This window comes from Dendrobium catenatum, unplaced genomic scaffold (genome assembly GCF_001605985.2).
Source record: "Dendrobium catenatum unplaced genomic scaffold, ASM160598v2 fragScaff_scaffold_72, whole genome shotgun sequence".
NCBI classification, from domain to species: Eukaryota; Viridiplantae; Streptophyta; class Magnoliopsida; order Asparagales; family Orchidaceae; genus Dendrobium; species Dendrobium catenatum.
In genome coordinates this window covers 1,634,783-1,661,123 of record NW_021318534.1, presented here as the reverse complement: position 1 = coordinate 1,661,123, position 26,341 = coordinate 1,634,783, and the positions used below count along the sequence as shown (strand labels likewise).

General features: G+C 36.4%; 1 protein-coding gene across 1 annotated transcript in view; it reads right to left on the bottom strand.

The window, feature by feature from the left end:
- Window positions 1-26,341, bottom strand: part of LOC110093074 (protein MON2 homolog) — a 51,056-nt gene that overhangs the window by 2,766 nt on the left and 21,949 nt on the right. The window contains exons 6-11 of the mRNA XM_020817840.2: window positions 16,173-16,227; window positions 14,823-14,879; window positions 14,605-14,706; window positions 9,142-9,222; window positions 8,997-9,049; window positions 5,253-5,347 (exon numbers count right to left, since the gene is read on the bottom strand). Of these exons, the coding sequence (XP_020673499.2) occupies window positions 5,253-5,347; window positions 8,997-9,049; window positions 9,142-9,222; window positions 14,605-14,706; window positions 14,823-14,879; window positions 16,173-16,227 (443 nt within the window). The remainder of the gene's footprint in view (window positions 1-5,252; window positions 5,348-8,996; window positions 9,050-9,141; window positions 9,223-14,604; window positions 14,707-14,822; window positions 14,880-16,172; window positions 16,228-26,341) is intronic.

Here is a 26,341-nt window from a genome sequence, read left to right as displayed (position 1 = left end):
CAATTTCTCGGCAAATTCTAACCTTCTCGCGAAGATCATGTAATGAGACCCTGGTTTGTATGATTGACAGAGACTTCAATCGTCGGACATAAAACTCAACCTCACGGCACAACCCTTCCCAGAACATCATTTCATCTTCTTCCATTCTAATATGTGATAAAACATTGAAGGTAGCGTTGGCAATGTTCGTAAATTGATCCAATGATTCGGGCGAGCCTGGGTTCAGTCTGGCAATCACTTCACGTAGGAATTGCATGCTTTGGTCGCGCATGTCTATATTCCTTATGTCGGGAATCGTGGGATGTGACGGAATATTTCAACCTGAGTAATGGTAATCTCCAAGGGGTTGTAGTCCCCATATTTCAACCTGGTAGTGGTCACCCACTCAGCAGGATCTTCATATACTGAGGGATTAAGCTCAGAGCGTGGCAGAAGAGGCGAGCGTACGAAGAATTCACCATAAATACTACGGTCCCTCAGCATCTCCTCGTGTTGCTCCAATCAATCAGCCATATTAGCAGTTCCGCGAGGATCGTGCTTATCAATCAATTCCCAAATGGCCTCTTCACTAGGCTCATTTCGCGGCATTCCCTCCGGTCTACTCTAGTTGAACATCTTTCCTGACAAAAGATAAAAGAATCATAAGAAAGCATGCAAGCTGATAAGAGGAATGGAGAATAAAAATACTTTATATGCTTCGCTCCTATCTAGCGTTGACATCCAAAAAAAAAGAGAAGAAAATTTTTGGAGATTCGCAATGTCAACTATTTACAACAAACATGGTCCGCTTTAGGCGCGCACCATATTTGTTGGGGGGCATTTGTTGACCCCAATACTAGTGTCGGGTTCAAGTTGACCGCGCAAGGTGAATTTCGAAATCAAAAAAGCATGAAATCGCGCATAATTCACCCGACGTGTGTCGACCCAAAACCAAAAAATTGCCGAAACGACCTCCGTTCCCGAAACGGACAGCGCCGATGCGACCGGAGCAACGGAAACAGCTAAGATCGACATCCATATTGGTGGGGGTCGATGGTCGGCAAAAAATTTAATTTTTGGGCGCGCGAATCGAGACGACGACTTGTGCGACTACCAACTTGATGCAAGATTAAAAATTTGTTTTTATTTTTGTGCAATAAAATTAAAAAAATTTTGAAAAGAGGGAGAGAAATGGAGCTTCTTAAATAAGAAAATGATTTTTCTAAATAAAAAATTCTAAAAATCCCTAAAATACCTCTCACTTAACCCTCGCTCCATCATATTCTCTCATAGCCGCCCCACTCACGACATTCTCACGCCCAAACTCATGCAAGAAGGCCGGCCTCCCTCTTCTCCTCCTCCAAGCAAGGTAATTTCTCCTCCTCTTCCTCTCTTCTACTTCTTCTTCCTCTTTTCTTCTTCTTCCTCCATTTTCTTCTTTTCCTCTTCTTCTTCTTCTTCCTTCTCTTCTTCCCCTTCTCTATTTTTCATCTTCCCTCATCTTCCCTCCAGGTTTCCCACCATTTTCTTCTATTTTCTTCCTCTACTCTGTTCTCCTTCCTCTCCTTCAACTTCTTCTTCCTCCAACCTCTTTTTCTTAAAACCTACAAAACCCTAAACCCTATTTTTTTTTCCTCACTTCCACTCACCAAACCACCTACATCCCTTCACAAAAAATGTTCCTACACACCTCCTACACCCTTCCAACAAAAAAAATTTTCATCCTTCATTTTCTCTCTCTAACCTAGAGAGAGAAAATTTTCTCTCTATAATTAGAGTGAAATTCCTTCATGTCCGGATCTATTTCCATCATAAGCGTCTCCCCTTCCCACCATACCTCCAAATACCTTGCCTAGAGAGAAACAATTTTCCCTCCTCTCTTTCTCTCTCCAAAACTGAAAGAGAGAGATTTTTCTCTCTAACCCCACTCCCCTAATCTCCTACACACTCTAAGCCCACTCCACCAGAAAAACCCATAAAATCCTTTCTTTCCCTCTCTTTCCCTCTCTTTCTCTCTCTAGAAAGAAAGCTCTCTTCCTTTCTTTCTCTCTCTACACTTTGTTTTAAATAAAAAAAGCATAAATGATTAATTTTATTGCACAAATAATAAAAAAAAATTGAAATTGTGCATCGCAGGTTCCTACGTTGCCGTCATCCGCCATCACCGCCTCGATTGCAGCACACCCAAGGTAAAAACTAGTATTTACATTTCTATGCATGAAATAAGTACTCGTGTTCTTAGCGGGCGAGGAAAACTTAAGTACCTGTGACGCACTGAGCGAGCGGAGAAATTTGTATGCATGAAAATATAAGTACCCGTGACTGCTTTTCTTAGCAGACGAAAAAATTTGTTATTTGTAAAAATTATTATTTAATTAAATACCCGTCACTGTTTTTAAGCAGGGAAAATATCATACTTTAAATCTGTGCTCAAGGACCCCGTGACCGCTTTTTTTAGCGAGCGGGGATTGGAACTGCAGCCACGGTGTCCCTGACACCTACAGTGACTGCCTTTCTTGGCAGGCGGGAAGGCCTTACACACTCCGAGGCAGCCCCCTACACGAGGACGACGCCGGAGTGCTGCCAAAATTTTCAGCAAAAACCTATAACTTAGAAAATTTCTGTAGGGAGCCTAGGGTGTCGTATATTTTATTTTTGGTTAACTTAAAACATTTAAGTGAATTTTAAATCTTTTTTAAATTTTCTAAGTTATAGTTTTTGCTAAAAAATTTGGCAGCACTCCGACGTCGTCCCCGCGTAGGGGGCTGCCTCGGAGTGTATAAGGCCTTCCCGCCTGCCAAGAAAGGCAGTCACGGTAGGTGTCGGGTGACACCGCGGCCGCAGTTTCAATCCCCGCTCGCTAAAAAAAGCAGTCACGGGGTCCTTGAGCACAGATTTAAAGTATGACATTTTCCCCGCCTAAAAGCAGTGACGGGTACTTAATTAAATAATTTTTTTACAAATAACAAATTTCCCTGCCTGCTAATAAAAGCAGTCATGGGTACTTATATTTTCATGCATACAAATTTCCCCGCTCGCTCAGTGCGTCACGGGTACTTAAGTTTTCCTCGCCCGCTAAGAAAAGCGGTCACGAGTACTTATTTCATGCATAGAAATGTAAATACTAGTTTTTACCTTGGGTGTGCAGCAATCGAGGCGGCGACGGCAGATGACGGCAACGTAGGAACCTGCGATGCACAATTTCAAATTTTTTTATTATTATTTGTGCAATAAAATTAATCATTTATGCTTTTCTTTTATTTAAAATAAAGTGTAGAGAGAGAAAGAAAGGAAGAGAGCTCTCTTTCTAGAGAGAGAGGGAAAGAGAGGATTTTATGGGGTTTTTCTGGAGGAGTGGGCTTAGAGTGTGTAGGAGATTAGGGGAGTGGGGTTAGAGAGAGAAAAATCTCTCTCTCTCATTTTTGGAGAGAGAAAGAGGAGGGAAATTTGTTTCTCTCTAGGCAAGGTATTTGGAGGTATGGTGGGAAGGGGAGACGCTTAGGATGGAAATAGAGCCGTACATGAAGGAATTTCACTCTCATTCTAGAGAGAGAATTTTCTCTCTCTAGGTTAGGGAGAGAAAATGAAGGATGAAATTTTTTTGTTAGAAGGGTGTAGGAGGTGTGTAGGAACATTTTTTGTGAAGGGATGTAGGTGGTTTGGTGAGTGGAAGTGAGGAAAAAAAATAGGGTTTACGGTTTTGTAGGTTTTAAGAAAGAGAGGTTGGAGGAGGAATAAGAAGATGAAGGAGAGGAAGGAGAAGGGAGTAGAGGAAGAAAATAGAAGAAAATGGTGGGAAACTTGGAGGGAAGATGAAAAATAGAGAAGGGGAAGAAGAGGGAAGGAAGAAGAAGAAGAAAAGAAGAAAATGGAGGAAGAAGAAGAAGAAGAAGAAGAGAGGAAGAGGAGGAGAAATTACCTTGCTTGGAGGAGGAGAAGAGGGAAGCCGGCCTTCTTGCGTGAGTTTGGGCGTGAGAATGTCGTGAGTGGGGAGAGAGGGACGGCTAGGAGAGAATATGAGGGAGTGAGGGTTAAGTGAGGGGTGTTTTAGGGATTTTTGGAATTTTTTATTTAGAAAAATCATTTTCTTATTTAAGAAGCTCCATTTCTCTCCCTCTTTTCAAAAAATTTTTAATTTTATTGCACAAAAATAAAAATAAATTTTTAATCTTGCATCAAGTTGGTTGTCGCTTCGCCGCTCGCACACGTCGTCGTCTCGATTCGCGTGCCCAAAAATTAAAATTTTCGCCGACCATCGACCCCCACCAATATGGGTGTCGATCTTAGCTGTTTCCGTTGCTCCGGACGCATCGATGCTGTCCGTTTCGCGAACGGAGGTCGTTTCGGTGATTTTTTGGTTTTGGGTCAACACACGTCGGGTGAATTATGCGCGATTTCATGCTTTTTTTATTTCGAAATTCACCTTGCGCGGTCTACTCGAACCCGACACTAGTATTGGGGTCAACATTAACGAAGCATGAGGATTTGGAATACTTCTCTTGCAGCTTTTATGCTTCTAGAGATACAGTTTCCTATGCCTTGAAGCTATTAAAATATTGGTATCTGCACCCAATATTTGTCTGATGTTTGCTTATATGGATACTGTATATTTCATCTAGCCTATTGCAAGCATCAAACAAGAAAACCTATTATAAAAATCCATGCTTTATTTATGTTTTATTATTGTACAGTTCTTTTGCATACTAATGGATCCCTGGGAATACTTTGTCTTTCAGGGAGGACTAGTCAAGAGCAATAGTTAGTAGCCTAAACTGAGGTCCTAGATCCGAGACAGAAATATATGTCCTCAATACAGGAGTGTACATCAGCCCTTCCCCTTGCAAGGCAGGGTAAAAGCGGAAGCTTCAGACACTAAATTACACCCTTTTTTTTTTATTTTCTATCATGCATATAAATCTTGATACCATCGTGCCTCAGACTGGACAATTACAACATTACAAATAAGACAAAGAACTAATTGTTAAATTGTCCCAAGTGGAGGTTTAAATGGATCAGTTCATTATATCAGAAGAACAGTGTTTAAATTTTCAAGTATATTTTACTATTAGTCAGTCCTGCAATCCAAAAGCTAAATCAGACTTTTGAAGTAATACAACACGCATGACAACGTAATAAATTATAAAAGGCAAGTTTAGACCACAATATGCTGGGGATTTGACAAACTACAAACCTAAAAACTAATAGGACATGTTTTCAAACGTTGAAAAAAAAAGCATAAACATAAAGGTAAACAAAAAGATAGTTAATTAAACCACTAAAAGTATCACATAATACCAGCTGAATGGTTGATACAACTCGAGCAAGTGCTTTAACAATATTCTCCACAACATTTGTATTGTTGGCATCCCTGACAAATAAGCAAAAACCAATTAAATGTCTACAATAAGAATGTATTATAAAAAATATCGGCATTAACATATGTTGAATTTAAAGTCTGACTTCATGGATTTGTTTTTAGAACATTCTTGGAAACCCACATGATAAACTATTTGCGATAAACATGGTTAGCTTTAGGTACACACTATATTTGTTGGGAGGCATTCGATTTCAATTCGTGATGCATTCTTGAACCTTAAATTTAGGAGTCTGGCATATAGATCAAAGCACATGCATGTACTTAATTATAAAAAGAGAACTTTAATTTGACTTACTTTTGTATCTATATTTTGTAATATTAGGAATCTTTAGCAATCACCTTCTATCCACTTCCACAAAAAGTTGTTGCAAATTCGGTGGCAAAACGGAATGAGTATATAGTCACATTTTCACATGTATACTTTTTGGGGTAACAATTTTTTTGCGTGCGTACCTTTCTTATTACTAAAATATCATTCATGTTAAATATTCTGGACCCCACAAAAGGGTTTTTCCCTCGTTATAAATATGGGAAAAAACTGGATGCTCATTTCTCTCATCCCAAGGGTTTCCTTGAGTTTAATAGTTTAGGTAATCAAAGTTCTAAGTACAGTCATGGGATTCTATTCGCACTCGTAGCGAAGCTTTAAGTTTTAAATCTTTCTGTAAGTCTCGTATTTGGAGTTCATCATTCTCAATTTCTTCTTTTAATGTCATTTATTTTGCACTTTGGACATTTAATTATAAATATTTGTTGCTTATATCAGTTATATTTTTGCAACTCTTGGGTTTCCTATAGAACATTTTTTAGGTTAAATTCAATCAAAATTTCGGAGGCTTCCTGGCATCTCCCCCTTGTAAAAAGAATATATGGGGAGTCTAGGCCTAACCAACACCAAGAAAGGCATGCATGATTAGTGTCTTGCGATACTACTAGCAGGATTCCTAAAATTTCCAACCACACTAAGGAAGACATGAATGGTGTATGTGCACGAGAAAATATGTTAAGTAAAGCACCTGATCAAGTCGCGCAAGCCGCTGACGAGATTAATTCACCATGCTAAGAAAAACATATATGGGGCTCCACTCACAACATCAAGCACGTCACTAATAGGGTCCATTTGTTTTGTCGCAAATGTCACCGACAAGCTACCTCCCACTACGCTACAAAAAACATGTGCAAGGTTCCACTGGTCGCGCCAAATATGTCGCTAGCAGGATCCAACCGCAGCGTCGGGAATGTCACCAACAAGTTTCCTTGTGCCACACTACAAAGAGCGCATACATGGCTCCACTCAATGCTCCAAACATGTCCTTGATGGGTTTCAGGGGTTTTGTGAGTTTTTGAGAGTTATACCTACGCATACGAAACAAAGCAGTGGCAGTTGAGACGATGATTTGCAAACAAGTGCACAATTTTTTTATATTTATATTTTACTTTTTTGTCCTTTTTTGCAATTTTCTGTTTTAGAGGGAAAAGGGTTTTCTCTCTTTCCAGAGAGAGAAAAAGAAGGAAAGTGAGAAAATTATTGTTTGTATATATATAAAGGGAGTGGAAGTGAGAGAGTGGATTGGAGAGCGAACTAGAGAAAGAAAATAATTCTCTGATTTTAGAGAGAGAAAGGAGAGAAGAAGATAGAGGGAGAGAAAGGTTGGAGCAAGAAAGTGAGTTTGAAGGGAGATTTGGAGGAAGAAGAAGAATGGAAGGAGGAGGAGGAGGAAGGAGAACAAGATGAAGAAGGTGAAGAAGGTGAAGTAGGAGAGAGAATAAGAGAGAGAGAGAGAGTGAGAGAGAAGAGAATAGAGACGACAGCAACTAACGTGGTTAGAGGTGGCGACAGGTTGGCCTAGGGATGACAAGTGCGCAAGGGGGTGAGTTGAGGGAGAGGGGTCATTGTGGAGTCGTACAAGTTGGTGAGAGAGGGACGGGGGCGCACAGCCTTTACGTAAGGGAGAGTTGTGCGACTATATATATATATATAATAGTAGTTTTTTAAAAACAAATTTAAATTTTAATAGATAAATATGCACGTTACTTTAATTGTTGAGATTTCCTCACTTATGCCCATCAAATTCATCCTAGTTAAGCACGTGCAAAATTTTTATTATTATTTTTTTTATCGAAAGTTCCGATCGATATGGGTGTCAATCTTAGTTGTTTTAGTTATCCAGAATGTATCAACACAGTCTGTTTCCTGAACAAACGTCATTTCAGTGAATTTTGACTATTAATTGACGCATGTTGGATTACTTTCATGCAACATCACATATTTAGCTAATAATTTTCATCATGCAAGGTTGACTCCATCCCGGAGTTGGTATTGAGGTCAACAATGAATAAAACTAGTTCTTAACCAATTTATACGATCTAAAATAGTAATGTCGACTTTGCTCATCTTGCTTAATACTATATGATTCATCTTCGTCGAAAGCATTCATTGCTAATGCTTCCAAGCAACTAACAAGGTCCAACACCCTTTATACATAGGCTTATTAGTATATAGCAATATGATGCACTATAAGGATTTCAAATAGATCAAATCAATCAAAGAAGCTCGAGATCCGAAGTTTATTACAAGAAGACAAATTGAGTGGTAATAGATCTAAAGTGAGGCTATTTTCAATTTTTTGGCCCGTTTCTATTTATAGCCAAATTTCTCTTAATTATTTTATTAGATTTTTAACTTATTTTGGAAAAGAATAGGTTTAAAATTGGATGTTTGTTTGGATAGGAATAGATTTGCACTTACATATTTGGCCATATTTTTAACCCTACTAATATAAATAGGAATATATGATGGGTGATTCAATTATTACAGATAAATGATTAAAACAAAGTAGATCATTTGTGGCTAATTGAATACTCTCTAGATCTAAGGTTTGTATGCCAAACATCTTACTATTTGCTTTAGTATACTTATATGATTTTACACTTCGAGATGCACAAAGTATATTTTTTAAAAAGTTTGTGGGTGCTTCACCTGAAATATCATGATGTTCGTTGCAATCTATGCACACCACCTATGACAATTCTATAAATTATACTTACGATTGAATTTTTTTTCCAAGAGCAGCATAAATTTGCAAGTTTTAATATAACATGCATGCATAAATTTTGATTGAGGCGTGTTTATTTCTGTATTTTAAAGGAAATGCCTCTGATGTACCGTGTATGCACTTGGTTTTCTAGATCTCCATTTTGAACTGAAGGTGACGGGTTCTAGAACTTATTTCCATACTTTAAACTATCAAAGTATGTGTATTGTATCTCTTGTTGCATGCAATGCTGTTCATTCTCATAAGTATAACTACGGCATAAGCAAGAATTCATGGGAGATATATAAAACAAAGTAATGTTTCCTACTTTAACAAATTTTATAACTACCAATATGAAAAACAGTGAAGACAACAAAAAAATCCGTCAGAAAAATTTCTAAAAAAATGTAATGTATTACAATAAACACAATATGTAATGCACTTAAATAACAATCTATTTGAGACGATTTAGCTTGATGATCACAGACCGAAGCATCTCATAAAACAGCATAAAAATTTTATTAAAAAAAAAACTAAGAACTACACATAATTCACAGTAATTATACTGTACATCTAAGAAGGGAAAGTTAAATCTTCAAACTTACATATCGAAGTTCTTAAAAAGTAGGCGCAGTGTCCGTACTTCTACACAAAATCCCTGCTAACGAAACAGCATTAACAACTGATAATAATTTTATTAGTTTAAAGTTTAAACTAAAAACATTGCAAGACAACATTGGACGTCACTACCCTCAGAACTTCAAGGACAAGTATCTGATGCCAAAGTGGTAAATCAAGTCGAGTGACTTTTACTAGCATATTGAGAAACACCTGCAAAAACCAAAAATATGATGCGAACTCAAAATACTCTGGAAACCTATAGCGTAGAACGTCAAAACAGCAAAAATATTTCCCTAGGCGTATAATACGGGTGTAATTGCAGAGCACAAAAAAAAAATTCTGGAATTTGTTTGAGAGCTGATCTGTTTTTATATGCATTACAAGAATTTTAGATCTCATGAATTATTTAGATGTTGGCACCCATGATCAAGTTTTTACCATTCGGAGACCCCAACCTAGCCGGATTGAAAAATTGAATTTAAAGCAAGAATACGTACCTCATTTCAAGTACAAGAACAGGTCAGCTTGTTCAGTTGAGTTTCGGAAACCAACTTTTTACTCCAGTTTGGATACAAAAGAAAGTCAAAGAATATGTCATGCCATAGAATGGTAATAAGATGAGGATAAGATGAAAGAATTCTGAATATATTCCAGAAATGGGCTAAACAAGGGCCTATTCTACAATCAAGCCAAGTGCTGCCGTAATTGTATACATTCATCATTAAGTAGCACTTGCAATGAGCTTTTAAAAACTATAAATTTTAGCCACTTTTGTCCTACAAGAGATAGTCGCAAGCAGATAAATGATGAAGAGCTTGGTGCTTGAAGATCATCAATTGTGAACCAAGGTTCTTATGATTTTCTAACAAGGATGGGCTGTGATTTAAAGCATAGGTTAAAGCCAAAAAATAAAAAATAAAAATAAAAATAAAAAAACTGTTCTATTTTATTAAAACCCCTTTCATCACTGTGGAAACCATAAAGGAAATTCTGTTTTACCAACTCCAAAGGAAATTTCACAAAGCACTATGATGATAAACTCTAAAAAGACTACATGATTTGATAAGAGAATAATACTTTAACTCTCAAATAAACAAGATTTAATAGTGTAAATTAAGATGATAAATTGCAAATACAAGAGAAAATAAGATTAATTGGTTTAATGTAAACCTATGATTGACAGAGTGCTTCTGCGTAAACCTATGGTTGACAGAGTACTTATGCTAACAAAAATAAATGATGATTAAATAGCTGGTCAAAAGATCATATCATCATCACCACCAATATTAGCCTTAATCCAACTACTTTGTGTCATCTTCATAAATTCTTCTTTTCTATTCATTCATCTCCAACACTACATAAATTGTTAAGTTAAAAATTTTATCTTGAAGTCCTAAATGTATATTTTAACTTCTACTCTGCACAAAATCACCTTTTTTCACTATTTTATCTTCAATTAGTGCAACTCCAACCATTACTTAATATAAATATTCTCACTTTATATTTTCCTAATTTGACAAATTCCATCTTAACATTCTCTTCAATCACACTAAATTTGATTTTCAATATCTATTTTATGTCCCGACATGAAAAACTCATCAAGCACGATTAATCAAACTTAACTTCAAGAAATTTTAGACTCTAGAGGACGACTTCTATATTTAACCCTAGAAGTTATGTCCTCATCAAAGTTCATATTCTTCAGCATTATTAATTATATAACTTGATAACTATTAAAATCTCGTATCACTCTTTGTTCTGCTAACAACAAGCCCCTTATATTTTAAATTTTTACTCTATTGGTTTGAAGCTTCATTTCATCTACAAAATGCCTTCAAGAGAAAATAAATGATCATGGACGGTAAATAAACCTTTTATGGCTTTTATCATTCAAAAAATAGAGATACATTAAAAAAAATAGAGATACATGATGAAATTTTGGCGCGTATAAGTACCAGTTATGCCTCTGGATTTAAGGCTTCGATCACTCAAGAAAATATAAATACAATACGATAGGTTTAATAAGTTAAGTGCATCCTCAAATTTGGTAAGAAAGCTAAAATGTATGGCATTATTTACTAGAAGAACGGAAGCAAAACTCACAAGAAAAGTTAAAAAATTGGGGAAGAGGTTCCACAAGAGCAAACAAATTGCAGAAAAGGACCAATGCAGTTGCATCCATTCACTTGGCACCACAACACAGTGAAAATCATCACCCGTCTCTGTTGATATCTAAGCATAGTGCAATGCTTGACTCTTTGGAGAGAGCGATAGGATTGGCCATAGAAATGCTAATTTCTTACAATGAGTTGCAGAGGTACCCTTTTGCTGGGAAAGCTTTTCGTATCTTTTAACTTTATAAATGATAGGATTCTCAAGAATCTTAAGAAGTGCATGTGCACTCTATTGGCTCTGAAAATCATCACCCGTCTCTGTTTGATATTCTACTGATTCTCGGTCGATTTCCAAGAAGATGGATTGGATATTTATATGTGATACAAACCAAAGAGTTCCTCTTATAAGGATTTATAATTTAGTACTATAGGCGCTTCTATAATTAATTATCCCTCTCAATTATAAAAGAGAACTTTCAAATAAGACTAGTCCAATCATCAAGAGTGTAGAGTGAGGTCCACCCCATACTTTCTCATTAGAAAAGAAAATTGTTAGCAGCTTAGAAAGTTAGATTATTCTTATCCCTATATATATATATACACCAATAATCACACCACTATATCCTTGCTAATCCATTCCTTCCCAACACTGTACCAACTAGCTGAATAGGAGGATCTGGAAGGCGGCTGAAGTTGCTGAAACCAGAGAGGGAAAAAAGAAAAAGAAGACAAGAAGAGGGAAGAAATGAAAGGAAGAAGAAAGAAGAAAATTAGGAAAAGGGATTTCCGGATTTCTGTAATTTCTTCGAATCAAGTTCTGCTTAAAAATTATAGGAATAAAAGGCTTAAATAAGAGAAAAGCATTTTAAGATAAATTTTCTATTTTGTGTTAACATTAAATTAGAGAAAAACTATACATTGATGAAATCATTATTTTTAAGTTGTTAACAAAATGTCGAGACTTCAAAAAGAGAAAAATAAGGAAATCCGTCATAAAGAGAATCCAATTATTCTGGTGAGATATTCAACTTCTAATATAAGGGTTGAATTATTCATAGGTCTAATGTTGCAAATATTTATGATTTTCTAGACATGTTATGTCTGTATTTGTAAACTTTATTCATATTGAGCATGTTAAACAAAATTTAAGACTACTACACAATTCAATGCATATTATATGATCATTGATTTAAATGATTTCAAATTAACCTCATCAATTTAAAGCATAAGATGCATGGATAAGTATTGAAACATTGATTTTTACAGATATCATGCTTTATCATTAATGCACATCATTATGAAATGAATGATAAATGTTTATGTCAATACTAAGTAATTGTGAAGGGTTGAAATAATGAGCTCAACGAATTAGGTCGGCTAACTTTTGTGAACAACATAGAAAAATGCAAATAAAAAGGAACTTTCAACTCTAATACTGAAAAATTAAATTAGTCTGACCGGTATCAAGAAAATAAAAAGGAATTCGTGAGTCTCTGTGCTAGAAAGTTGGAATTGTCTGACATGTATCAAGGAGCTATGTAATGACGTACGAATGCTAAGAGGCCAAAGCCTATAAGCATGATATGAAATATCAAAAACATAGATCATTAAGAATGAGTTAGAGAATGAAAACAAGAAATCTAATGTTAGTTTCATTCTCATGTAATAGGTTTACTTATCGTTTTTTATTCAATCATTCATACAAATAATCAAAAAATCATGTATTGAATTTAAATATGCTGCACTAAGTTAGCTATGTTTTGTAGCTTACTAAGCTTGTAGCTCTTCAATGCTATATCCTGCTTTCAGGGAAAAGGAAGGGACCCGTGAAATAGTGTATGCTCTGTTTAGCAATATTTTAGGTATATGATTTTGGATACATTATAGAAGATGTGATGTAAATTAGAGACTTTCGCTAAATAAGCATTTATATTAGAAGTTATTTAGAAACCTAGTATTTGATTTGATGACTATGTTAATATGCGCTTTCAGTTCAATACTTATGATTGATTTATTAGATATTGATTAAGTGTCATAGAGATTTTGAGACAATCGAGTCAGACTATTTTTCATTTATCCAATCCTAATTTTTTCCTAGGTGGTGAAATCAAAATGTGCAAGAAAATATCAAAAATATGAAACTTTGTTGTTAAAATTGATTTAGATGTAAAAAACTCAAAAAATTGAAAAAGATATAAAAAAAGTCCATAAGGAATCTAAGAAAGCAATAAGTGATGTAAAGAATTTAACTTTTAATAATCTATTTGACAATATGGATGGATGTTTAGAGATGATTTTCATGAAACTAGATTACCCTTCCATCACATCCAGTTTCTTTCATGTTTGTGTATGTTTGATACAACAACAACAACAACAACATCAAGCCTTTATCCCACTACGTGGGGTCGGCTACATGAATCTTTTTTCTCCATTGTGTCCTATTAAAAGTCAAATTCTCGTTTAAATCTAATAAAGGAGTCCTCCTATCATTATATGCTATATGTAAATTAATGGATGATTTTTTTCATTGGTTTTATGCTATATGTATTTGGGTTTTGTATTTTTTTTTATAAATTTTGTCATTTTTTGGTATTTATCTTTGTCTTACTCCTATCATTATATTGTTATAATATTTGTTTTATAAAAAATAATAAAATTAAATCCATAAAAATATTAGAAAATTGAACCTTAAATAAATATATGCCAGAAAAGCTTGAAAACTGATCTGGTTTATTGCTTGGTTCGACTGCTTTTGGTCTATTAAAGATAAATAATTAGCTAATTTTTAGCTCCATATATGAACTAAAAACCAGCTCATAATGAGCTAACCTTCCACTTGACATTAATGAGCTGGAGAGTTAAAAATCAAAATTTTTTTGGGTTTGATTTGCCCCCCCCCCCCTTGTCTACATCAATGTTTTAAGCCATCAGTCAATGTTGCCAGCGACAATTTCAATGCTACTAACAGTGATTTAAACTTTCATGCAGTCCAGATGTGAGCCAATATTTTTATGGAATTATGTCCATTGTTCGTCGTTGTTATCGCATCTGATTTGATTACCTTGTGAACATATCATGGGGTCAGAATAACATCAACCAAGTTTGGTTTAAAAAAATGCCTGATAGTTTCATTGGATTATAAATGTGAGGCATCTGATTCCTCCTATTGTTAAGTAATGTAAATGTAGGGTATGTTCTAAGATCAGAGCATTTCAACTTTCTTGATCGCAACCTTATTCTGAAGCAAGAAAAAAAACTTGGCTTTTTTATTATCTGTTCAGACATTAAATCATCAACGCTAACCATTAAATCAAGTATTTGCTCAATTTTCAGGAAGCATTTTCAGCAAGAGAGAACTAGAGGCATAATTCAATTAAAGAACCATCCAGACACTCAGGCAAATGCAATACCGAACATACCCAAAAGTGCAGAAATCTAGGCATACACATATTACAAACAAAAAAAGAATAAACGATACCTCACTTTCAGTCACGAGGAATGCACTATACAGCCTAATAACATGAGCAACAGAGCGTAGGACCAACCGCCGGAAAGTAGGCTCCCCAGATTCGCCCTCTAGCTGGTTGTGCATAAAATGTTAAAAAGGAGAATAAATCAAATACTCATCACAGATTCCTAATATAAGCAGACATGTTAAGATGAAATTCAAAAAATCATCATAAATGGTTAATTTACCTCAATATTTGTCCGAAGAGAAGTCATAAGAAGAGAGCATATTTGGTGACGAAGAACCTGCTAGAAATCAGGAGCATTAGCATTTAACCAATTAACAAGAGAGTTAACGGAAAATATCAGCAAAAAGTGGTTACAGAGGAGAAAGTAACAAAGTGTCATAAGTATCTTTCTGTATCATGCATAAGAACTAGGGATTATAAACGAGAATGTATCTAGTAGAATTAAAGACAGTTGGGGAAAATGGAGAGTTATCTTGTTGGAGCTCAGTGATAAGAGAATATCATTGTTACAGTAGGGGAGGTTCTACAAAATCTAACAAGGTCAACAAAACAAAAATGGATTACCCAAGTGTAGTGCAATATAAGTGAGATTCTTCATGTAATAAAAAAAATGTTTAGATGAATGTTTGATGGAATTTTTAATCCTTATTAATCTTTCACTCGTGCAGAGAGTCTGATATTACCCCTGCAATTCATACAAATATGAAGATTATTAAACACTAAGCTTGAAAATCGGAACAGATCAGCCGGTTCAACTAATTAAATTGTGAACCGGTCATAAGGCAGGTCTGGTCTATTATAAAAGCTGACTTCGCATTAAACCAAACTGAACCGGCCAAAATCGTCGGTTCAACCGGCAAATATAAACTTTAACATATTAATTTATAATTTATTTTATTTTAATTTCCTAAAACAATTACTTGTCAAAGAATTTACAACTAAGCATTTCACATGGCTCCATTACTAATGTGAGTTCTTACCACATATAAACTCAAAAAGAAATATAAACAATACCAAGATGTTGTTCCAAAATGATGTAGTAATAAATAAGTTGAAGTTTAAGTTTACAACATACACTACAATTTTTAAACAAATTTTTTAATTAAATTTTTATAATATAAAAATTATTTCTTTAGTTATTAATTTAAATTTTATTTAATTAATCTTCATATTTATTATGCCATCCGGTTCGGCCCCAATCAAAACATTGAACCCTAAAACTCTCTTTTTCTAATTCTATGTTCGGTCTGGTTTTCAAAACCTTGTTAAACACTGCTCCAAGCCTACCTCTAGAAAGCTGAAGTATACAATGGCTATATCAACGAAAAAAGCAAATATAGTATCCATGGAGAAAAGGGTAATAGAATCCAGGTTGAGTTGACTTGTGCACACATGGCACTTGTGTTCAGTAGAAAAAACTTCTTTCAAAATACCAATGCGTGGAAATGGATAGCCAAAGACAAACTCTGATTAGTATAATTTAAAAGAAAGGATTCATGAAGCCTACTTTAATAGTTAGCGGAAAAAAATGGCATCATAATTAAAGGCTACAGAAAAAAAAGGTCAGAACCTGTTCATAACAAAGAAGAGTTTGGAAAGTAGCGACATAATGGGACAGTACAAACCTGTTACAGGAACAAAAAAAGATGCATCATAAGTGATCAATCAAAATGCAATGATAGGGGTGGCAAGCCATCTCTCTGAAATCAGTAGGCACTTAGGGTATCAATACAAAACCGGTATGACACCAACAATTGGAAAATAACATGGATTTACAGGTTCATTTTCTTTTGGTGGATTATATCCATCTTACAAGATCCTGTGTTGGCATGCAGACTTCAGTGAATATGCACGAATATAGATAGAACATTTTAGAAACCGTAATACGAACTGAATAATTTGCAATGAAGATTATCTTAAATGAAATTCCCTGAACAACAAAAGTAGAAATAACAGTCCGCACTGCAAAATATCCAAGTTAGCTGAATACAGTAGATGAAGTAGCATTTCTGAATTGCAATTCAAATCAAAATGCATGTTGGTTTCACAAAATTGTTAATCAACAAGACTTGGTTTGACATACAAATTGCCCGTATCATTCAATATTTATTAATGTTTAAGACAGTAAATACGATGAAAATTATGAAAATATTTTAAACATTGTTAATCTAAAGTAAAATGTTGACTTTTTGTAGAGTCATCAATTAGAATGTAGCAAGTCAAAGGTTATTGTTCCCATAGCAGCGATGTAAATCTACAGAGCAGACGAGGGGATTACTCCAAGTTGGATAAATCCATGGGCATTAAGGGTGTGCTCACTCCCCACAAATCACCAACAGAGACCAATTCTACCTATTTATAGAGTACAACAATTAAGTAGAAGATACATAACAAATCAGTAACCGCATCCAATCATTAGCCAAGATTCATCACACGACATAAGCCTGCAAAATGCGGTATTCATTTTGGCACTAGCCATTTTGGACTTATAAAAACATGAGCACGGCATATCTAAAACCCTGTGAAGTTGAGAGCCACAACACTGTAAGAGTGATGAGAGTGAATACTGCATGGCTTGAACCATTAAATTGAGTATATGTGATTTCATGTGTTAACCAACAATCATTTGGAATGATAATCATTTTCATTTGGTTAAAATATTGATTTAGATATAAGATTTTATCATTCTAGTTATTTTTTTTATCTTAAATTAATTATGTTGGGGTCCTTTGTTTTGTTCAAAATGTCAACATCCTCCCAGCATGCCTCCCCACGAAGGAAGGTTGGGAAGGCAGTTGACTTTCAATCCGCCCAACCGGGTCAAAGATTCGATGGCCAAGGGCATCGGGACTATGATTGGTCCGGTCACAAGTCTTGGGGTCTTCAAATTGAGGTACCTGTTATTCTTCTTTTTTTTCTTTTTCTACACAAACACTCTTGCACACTTATATACTCATGTCGGCCGTTAGGAGGACGAGTGATCCGACTAGCAGGTCATGCGCAGCACCATGTCTAGTCGGTCGTGGGAGCATGATCAAATGGAGTTGAATGCGCAGTTTCACATGTGGGATGGAGACGAGAGGCTTCGGCTGGATCCTGCATGCATGAGTGTGAACAAACAGAGGGATTGGGTCCGATGCAGGTGAAGTCGCATGCGTGCGAGGGTTGGAGAGCATATCGCAGGGCTGTTCGACTCGACTGAACGAGTAGGTGAGGTCGGTCGGCTGCGGCAAGTCGCGTGCAGTTGTTGGATTGAAGTGCGGGCTAGCAAGGGGAGCCGAGCCGCAAGACGCAGAAGCACGCAGGGTGTGGGCTTCGAGTCGGAGTTGCAAGAGTGCGCAGTCTACGGGAAAGAGGTGCGTGTCTTGAGGGATGTCAAAGCGAGAGATGAGGGGATTTTATTCCTATTCTGATGCGGACATCGGCCAGAAGATCTGGCGCATCTATCTCAGGAGGCGTCGTAAATCAACGGCTCTAATTTAAGTTGTTATTTATGAATTATTTTATGCATTTTAGTTTCTATTTTATGTTATTTCTTGTTTTACCCCTAGGTTAATTTATTTGAGTGTTGTAGCCCAAGGGGCAATTTTGTAATTTTTTATTTTCTCATGTTGTGGCCTATATATATGGCCTTTAGCTATTGTAATAGGATGGTTAATTGAGATGAAATTATTGATATGAAAAATTATTTCCCACACTTGTGTTCTTCCTGTGAGAGAGCGTTAGTGGGATTCCTATGGAGAGGAATCGGAGTCTTCACCAGCCGCAGGATGGGTCCGGGCTCGTGAATTAAAGTCCCTTGGAGAAGGGCAAAGCATCACCCGTCAGTCGTCGGAAGAATCCGAGGCTCGCGGTTTTTATTTTCTATCTTTCGTTTCTATCTTTGTTTTTCTTGGTTCCTTCTTGTTGCGTCATCCTCTACCTCCGTCCACCATCGTCGTCCCCATTTCCACCAAAAGCCGCCGGCCACCTCACCTGAAAATCCACCACAAACCGCCGGCCATGGCTCCCTAGCCGCCGGCCTCATCCTTTCCCCTCTCTCCTTGGATTTCCTAATTAGGAGTGCATGATATTAGGAATTAATTTGAAATTCAAATTGTTCAAAATTTGAAATTCAAATTTCTTTCCTAATTTAGCTCACCTATTTTTGGAAAGTGCTCAATTGAAATCATAAACCCATGACAAATTTTGGATTTAATTCCCCAATGCATTCAGTTACTTCTTAAATCAAATCATTGATTTAGAAATTAAATTCCCTTCTTTCCCTTTTCTCTCACCCGCCCCCTATCAATCCCGTCACCTCCTCTCCCTGTTAAATCCTCCCAGCTTCCCGCCTCCCCTCCTTTGATTTCCTCAAAGAAATCTGTCCACGGAACAGGCACCTCTTAGGAAAGATTTGGCAAGCCAACCTGCTGTTGGCTCCCTACCTACCACACTTGGAAAACCTGCTGTTTGCTGTAAATCCCACCTTGGCCGAATTTTTGTTTTCACATCTAGGCTTTAGTTTATTTCCTAATTCTAGAGATGAGAATTAGGAAATAAGAGCTCTCTTCCTCCAAAATCTGCAGCCAGAAGTCTCAAGCCCGTAAGAGCGGATGGGAATTTTCTCCTGAGCTTTTCTCCTCAAGTGCAGGCTGAAATTTCCCAAAACATGTAACAGATTTTGCTCTCAGCTTTCTATTCCCAACCACTCAAATCTGAGAATTTTCTCTCAGATTTTTTTGGAAATCTGAGGCACGTTTCTCAGCCTTTCTCTTCTCTATTAAGGCTAGGCTTCTCCTTCAATCTTCTCTAGACCCTTATCTACTGGAACCTGAAAATTCTTCCCAGGTTTTGAATAAAAACCTGAAGAAAATTTTCAGATTTTGTGAGACATTTGAAGTTTGTCCCTTTACCATAGCAAAGCGTTTTTCCATTCTACATCATATTCCTATGCCCAATTTCGACTGGGGACACGCGACAAGCAGGGATACCAAATAGGGAGAGATCGTTCTTCTATTTTAGTTTCGTGTGAGGGAATTACAAGAGGTATGAGGGAGAGAGCGGGAGTTTCATTTGGGGAGCAAACTATTGCATCATTTGGGAGTAAACTGTCATGAGGTGAGGTAAAGCTATTGATTAGTTGTTAACAAAAAGTTTGTGAGACTTCAATCAACAAGGTTTTCCTAATTAGAATGATGTTTATAAACGACAACTATATCTAAAGCCAATCCCTTCTTATATAAGAGTGGAAGGGGTGCATATTACAAGTAGATGAAGGGACTCTAATAAAGATGCATAAGTAAATTAATAAGAAAACAAAGAGGTCTCACATTAAAATATACATGAATGGAAGAGTGGGGAATGTTAAAGATCAACCTACAATGAAAACATAAGTCAAAACTATAATTGTTGTTTTAAAACATTTAACTTTATGTCTCCAAGATATCCTTTTATCGCATGATACTCTTGAGTCAATTCTTCATTTTAAAAATCACTCTTTAACTCTGGAAGTTATAACACATCCATGTCTTCATTTTTTGATATAATAAATCAGATATATATATATATATATATATTGCACCTAAGTATTATTTAATCTTTTGATAATTGCTAATATAATAAAAATTAAAATTTTATATCATATGCCCAATATTTATTGTCATAATTCGGGTCATAATTGTTGTTTTATGAAATTTAACTTCATGTTTTCAAGATATCCTCTTATCTCATAATACAACTCAAACACTTATCTCTTTTAAATATCCATATTTAACCATAAAAATTATATCCTCATATATATCTTCATTATTATCTATAATAAATCTAAGATACATAAATTTATCACACATAAGGACCATTTTACCATCTAATGATATTGATTGACAACTATTAATACCATATCGATTAAAATTACATATTATATACTAAATATTTATTCTACTAATTCAAAGTCATTTATTCTCCAAACATTTCTAACTATCTTCATTTTCACTAATTTTAATTAATGTTGCATAGATTAGAGCTATATCAAAATAAACACACACAAAAGCATTGTTGAAATTTATTTGCAAGCATCACTATAATAAATACAAAAAATTCTTAATGCAAACCTATTATAATTAAAATCTCTTGGTTCATTTAAAAATTGTTAATATTAATTAGTACTCTCATACATAACCTTTAAAACATTAATGTACCTTTGACACACATTATTTTAATACACATTAAATTAATTCTCATAGTGCTCCAATCATACAAGATCAATAAAAAGTATGAAGATAGCTCTCTATACCGTTGACGAACATTTTCGTATCGACTCGACCCCGATCGAGCCCGACTAGGCTCAATCGTGCTCGATCGACCCAATCGATCATCGTAGAGGTGCAATTGACCCAAATTAAGCCTCAATTTAATTAAATTAAATCCAATTTAATTAAATTAAAATCGATCAAATTAAATCAAACCCTGTCGAGTGTCGTCGAGCCCAATTCGACGCAATTCGACGCCTATTCGAGTTTAATTTTGTGAAATTAAATTGATCGGACCCGATCGAACCAAACTAACTCAAATCTGTTCGGGTCGAGTTTGATTCGAACTCAATTTCAACCCAAATCAGTCAATTTGGGCTGAATTTGGTTCTCAAACCAAAATTTGAGATCTAGTGCTAAGATCTCACCTCAAATCCCACCCAATTTCACATCAATTGGGCAGCAAAATCTACTCAAGTGGATTTGCTTTGTTTCATGCTCCGAGGAGGCCCGATTGGACTGTTTGGGGCGGCAGACCTGCTGTTGGCAGACGTTCCTAATAGAACGAGCGAAAAGGGGAGCCGAATGTTGTTTGCGTTCGGTCCATCCCGAAACAGAGAGGCGGGAGAGCGGAAGGAGTAGAGGAACCCCCTCTCGCGTGCAACTCCACCAGGCAGATCGGAACCCCCCTCTCGCATGCGACCCCACCATGTGAAGCCAAGCTTCCTCCTCCACCCTTCTTCCGGTGAGACAGCCCTATGCACGACTCTTCTGGCGGAAGAGAGAATTGGAGTTAAGGGTTTTTGATTTTTTCCTCATTCCAAAAAAGAAAATCAAAGGTTGAGACCTCCATTCACTCCCTTTCTTAAAGATCAGCGAAGTTAGTGGCTTCTCCCCCTTCCTCCTTCAATTATGGCGACCTCGAGGCGAGTCGGAAGCTGTTGAAAGCTTCCAAACAGCAAAGGAAGGCTTCAAAACCTTCCAAACAGCGATTTGGAGCCTTCGAAACGCCTTGGACATAGAATGCGACGTCCGGAACACCTTGGACAGCAATCTTCCTCCCTCGGAGCGGCTTGGACAATGCTTGGAGCTTGGATCGGAGCTTGGACAGCAAGCCGAAACTTGGATAGGAGCGCTAGGACAATCCGGGAGAGGTATAACGCTAAAACTTAGGAAAAGCCCTAAGGCCCCCCTAGCCGTTGATGTGTTGTTAACATCCCCAAGCCCTCGATCCTTATAAAACTTCAATTTTCGCTCTCCCAAAATGCCATCTTCGTTGTCCACTTGTTTAAATCATGGAAATCAAGTGATTTTCCATGGTTTGCTCTCATGTGAGAGTTAAAAGGATGGAGGCAAGGCGATGGGCATCGAATTGGTGTTCAATGTCCTTATTTTTGCATGTTATATCATTCATGTTATGTCTAGAACCCTTACCTACGATCAAATCATAGGTTTAGTGGCTCATTTAATGTCGAATGAAGTGTTGAAGCGTAGAGTCTATTCTTTAAGTGTGGCATGCGTTATTAGATCCCTAAACTTATGTGTCAACAAGATTAGCGCATGCATGTGATAGGTTTACACCGCCATGACATCCACCGTCCCTTCTAAATTTGTTAGATGTTCAAGCATGTATTTCAATTAGTCTTACGAAGTTGTGGGATTGTCCATGAGTTTTTTTTATTCATGTTATAAGCCCTACAATTAATAAATTGATTGGAAAACATTATTGAACTCCTCCAACTTTAGGAAGGCAAAGCGAAAATTTCTCTTTTTACATGCTTTAATTTCTTAATGTTAAATTGAGCTTACATGAGTTATTGCCTATTTGAATACTCGCTTTATGTCAATGGCTATGGTCCTTGTACGCCTACAATTTGCAAAACCATAAATATGTCCATCAAACTCATGGATGCTTGCAAAGAAAAGAGTGTTCTAGTGCTTCAAGGAGCTTATAGATTACACGTCATCATATATTGGAGTTTGTTAGGCATGTTTAGTGTAGTTTGTAAGTTGACAGGTCAAGAGCATCAACACAACATAGGCACATGGTGAAGCTTTCGAAAAGGCAAATCGTAAGCCTTCACCCCTAGGTTTTCCTTAGACTATAGTAACCTAATTCTTAGAACCTATCCATAGGGATTCCAATGACGATTCCATCCTATGGCTTTAGGTTCCTTAGATGACGACATGTGTTGCCTTTCCAAAAAGGGTCGTAGGAGCAAGTCCATCCTATCCAACCTCTCAAATCATGCCAAAATTGATTTAGAGATCGTTTCATGAATTGGGAATTCTCTAATAAAGTCTTCCCTTCCCCATGCATAATGGTTTGGAGCACCTCAAGGTTCCAAACACTTCATTGCATGAAATATTTTAACTTAGGACCAAGATCCTAGGTTCGTGAAATTTTGTTTGTTGATACAAAATCAACAACCATTTGTCCATTCCCCTTCATATTGGACATTTCGGAGCTTCCTCAAGGCCCCAAAATGTCCCGTTGACTTCAACCATCAAGAATTTAGGAACAAATACTAAATTCCTTTTCCATTCACTAATAACACAAAATTAGCGAATGATAATCCTTCTTCTTCATGCGTGATTACTTGGAATTTTCCGAGACTCCAAGCATATCATTGTATGAATAATTTGGGTTTGAAGCCAAGTTTCAAACTCTTCTACCATGTTTGTTGGAGGACCAAATCAACAAACATTTCTCTCATGTATAGTATTTGAAGCCTCTTTAAGGTTTTGAATGTCTTATATATGAATCGTTGGAGCTTGGAACCAAACTCCAAGCCACTCACCTCTCTTGTTGAGACAAATAAAAAAAAATCAACAAGCAATCACCCCTTGCATGCATGGTCGTTTGGAACCTTTCAAGTCTCCAAGCATCTCATTGCATGAATCACTTGGAGTTTAGAGCCAAATCCTAAACTACATCTTTCGTTCGTTGGGACAAAATCAACAAATTTGTGCACCTCCATATGGAATATTTTGGAGCCTCTCTAAGCTCTAAATGTCCATCATATGGATCACTTGAGCTTGAAACCAAACTCTCAAGCCCTCCTACTTTGTTTGTTGGAGCATCTAACCAACAAACATTACTTCCATGTGTGACACTTTGGAGTCTTCCCAAGCTCCAAATGCTCCCTTACATGAATCATGAAGATTTCAAGAAACAAATCCTAAGTCTCTATTCCATTTGCTAACACAAAGTTAGCAAATGAACATTTCTCCTCTCATATATGATGATTTGGAATTCTCTAAAATTCCAACTTATCATTATATGAAGATCTTGGAGCTTATAGTCAAAATCTAAGCTACCTCTTTCTTTCATTTGAGACACAAAAGATCAATGAAAGATATCCTCCTTAGGCTTGGGATTCTAAATCTAACCTATCTCATTTGCCTAACCTATATAGGTAGATGACTTTCTCAATTTGTAGTCTCAAAACTATGCATTGTACCTCTTATTCATGATGTTTGGAGCTTCCTTTTAGCTCTTAACATATCTTTCCATGAGTTGGAGGGAACTTGGAACCAAGTCCCAAGTTTTTTTATTTTGCTTGTTGGTACAAAATCAACAAGTTAGAACTATCCTTCCATCCTATTCATTGGAACATGAAAAATCAATGAATAATCCTCCCAAAATGGGATTCAAACCATAGTTTTTTTCTATTCACTTAGCCTAAACTAAGTGGATGATGACCTCTCTTTGGACACCAAATGTCCAAAGTGCATCTTCAATTGGCAACTTTTAGGTTGCATTCTAATCATCATCTCATATGAGTCAAGATTATAGGAGAACCTGTTAAACCTTCTTTCATCCTCCTAAATCCGGATTGAGAAGATACGTCCCTTTTCTTTGAATACCAAATGTTCAAAGAAACATTCAAGAGTTTTGTAACTTTCAAGTTACATCTCTTCCCCTTAACCTCAAAGGTATGGGAGAGTTTACATCCAACAAAATTCTCTTGTTGGGTAAAAAATAACCCATATTCCTATATTTTTAATATAGGAATATTATTCTCATATCCTCCTCATTCTCCTAACCCGTGTTAGGTGAGTGAACCCTTTTCTTTGGGCACCTAAAATGCCTAATGAACTCTCATGATATGTAGTGCAAATCTATGTGTCTTATTCTCATATTTGCCCAACGCAGATTGGGTAGATATCCTCACTCTTTGAACATCAATTGCTCAAAGAGTTTCTTCCTTTTTGCAACCTCCAAGTTGCATTTCCTCCATCATCTCCAATAAATAGAAATTATAGGAGAGCATCCGAATTGCCTTCTCATTCTCCTAAACCCAAATTTAGGGGAACGGCTATCCCTTTTTGAACACCAAATGTTCAAGGGCACTCAAGAATGTGTAACCTCTAAGTTGCACATACTTTCCCTTTTCTACCAAACAAAAAGTGTAGAAAATCTCTCCATTCACCAAGCTTAAAAATAAGTGAAGGTGTGTGTGTTCCCCCCTTTCTTTGAACATCAAATGCTCAAAGAAATTCTCCAAACTTGCAAACCACAAATTGCACTTCATTTCCCCCTTCCTACAACTCAAAAGTTGTAGGAAATCATCTCATCTTCCTAAGCCAAAATTAGAAAAATGTATGTCTACCCTTGAACAACGAATGTTCAAGAAATATTCGTGAACTTGCAACGCACATGTTGCATTTTCTTTCTTCTTCTCCACAAACCAAAATTGTAGAGAACTTAAATCTCCTACAACTCAAAGATTTTAGAAAGTACCCCCTTTTCATCCTTCCAACCCAATTTGGAAGAGTGGATTTCTCTCTTTAGGCATCTAAAAGCTCAAAGAGAATCCATGGTGGCTTATAGTCCAACTCTGCATATCACCTTCCCTTATTTACCCAATACAAGTTGGGTAGACCACTTCCTTCGTTTGAATACCCAATCCTCAAAGGAACATCTTTAACTTTGCAACTCACAAGTTGCATTTTATCCCCTCTTTCTTCTCTACAAACCAAGAATTGTAGAGAAATTTCATACTTTCTACAACTCAAAAGTTATATGGAACTCTCTTGCACTCAACCCATGTTGAGTGGTTCAATTTTGTTCCAGGTTAGCCTACTTGTTGAACCAAAAGCAACAAGTAATTTCATCCTAAACATAAGACTCAAAAGTCCTATCTCCCTCCATCCTTCCAACTAAAGTTGGAAGGGTGCAACCCTCTCTTTGAACATCAAAGTGTTCAAAGATTTTCATGAATTTGCAACCCATAAGTTACATATTCTTTCAACTCTCCTCCAACTTCCAAATTGTAGGAGATTTTCCCTCTCTTTAGCTCCAAAAGCTAGAGAGAATTCTCCAACATTTGGCCCAAAAGTTAAATGTTGGATTCCCTTTCTCCCCCTTCTTTTGCCTCAAAGCTAAAGGAAACATTCATTCCTTTTCTAGCTCCAAAAGCTAGGGGAAATTCCTCCAACATTCAGCTCAAAAGCTACATGTTGGACACTGCTTCCTTAAATTCAAATTCTAAGAGAACCCTTT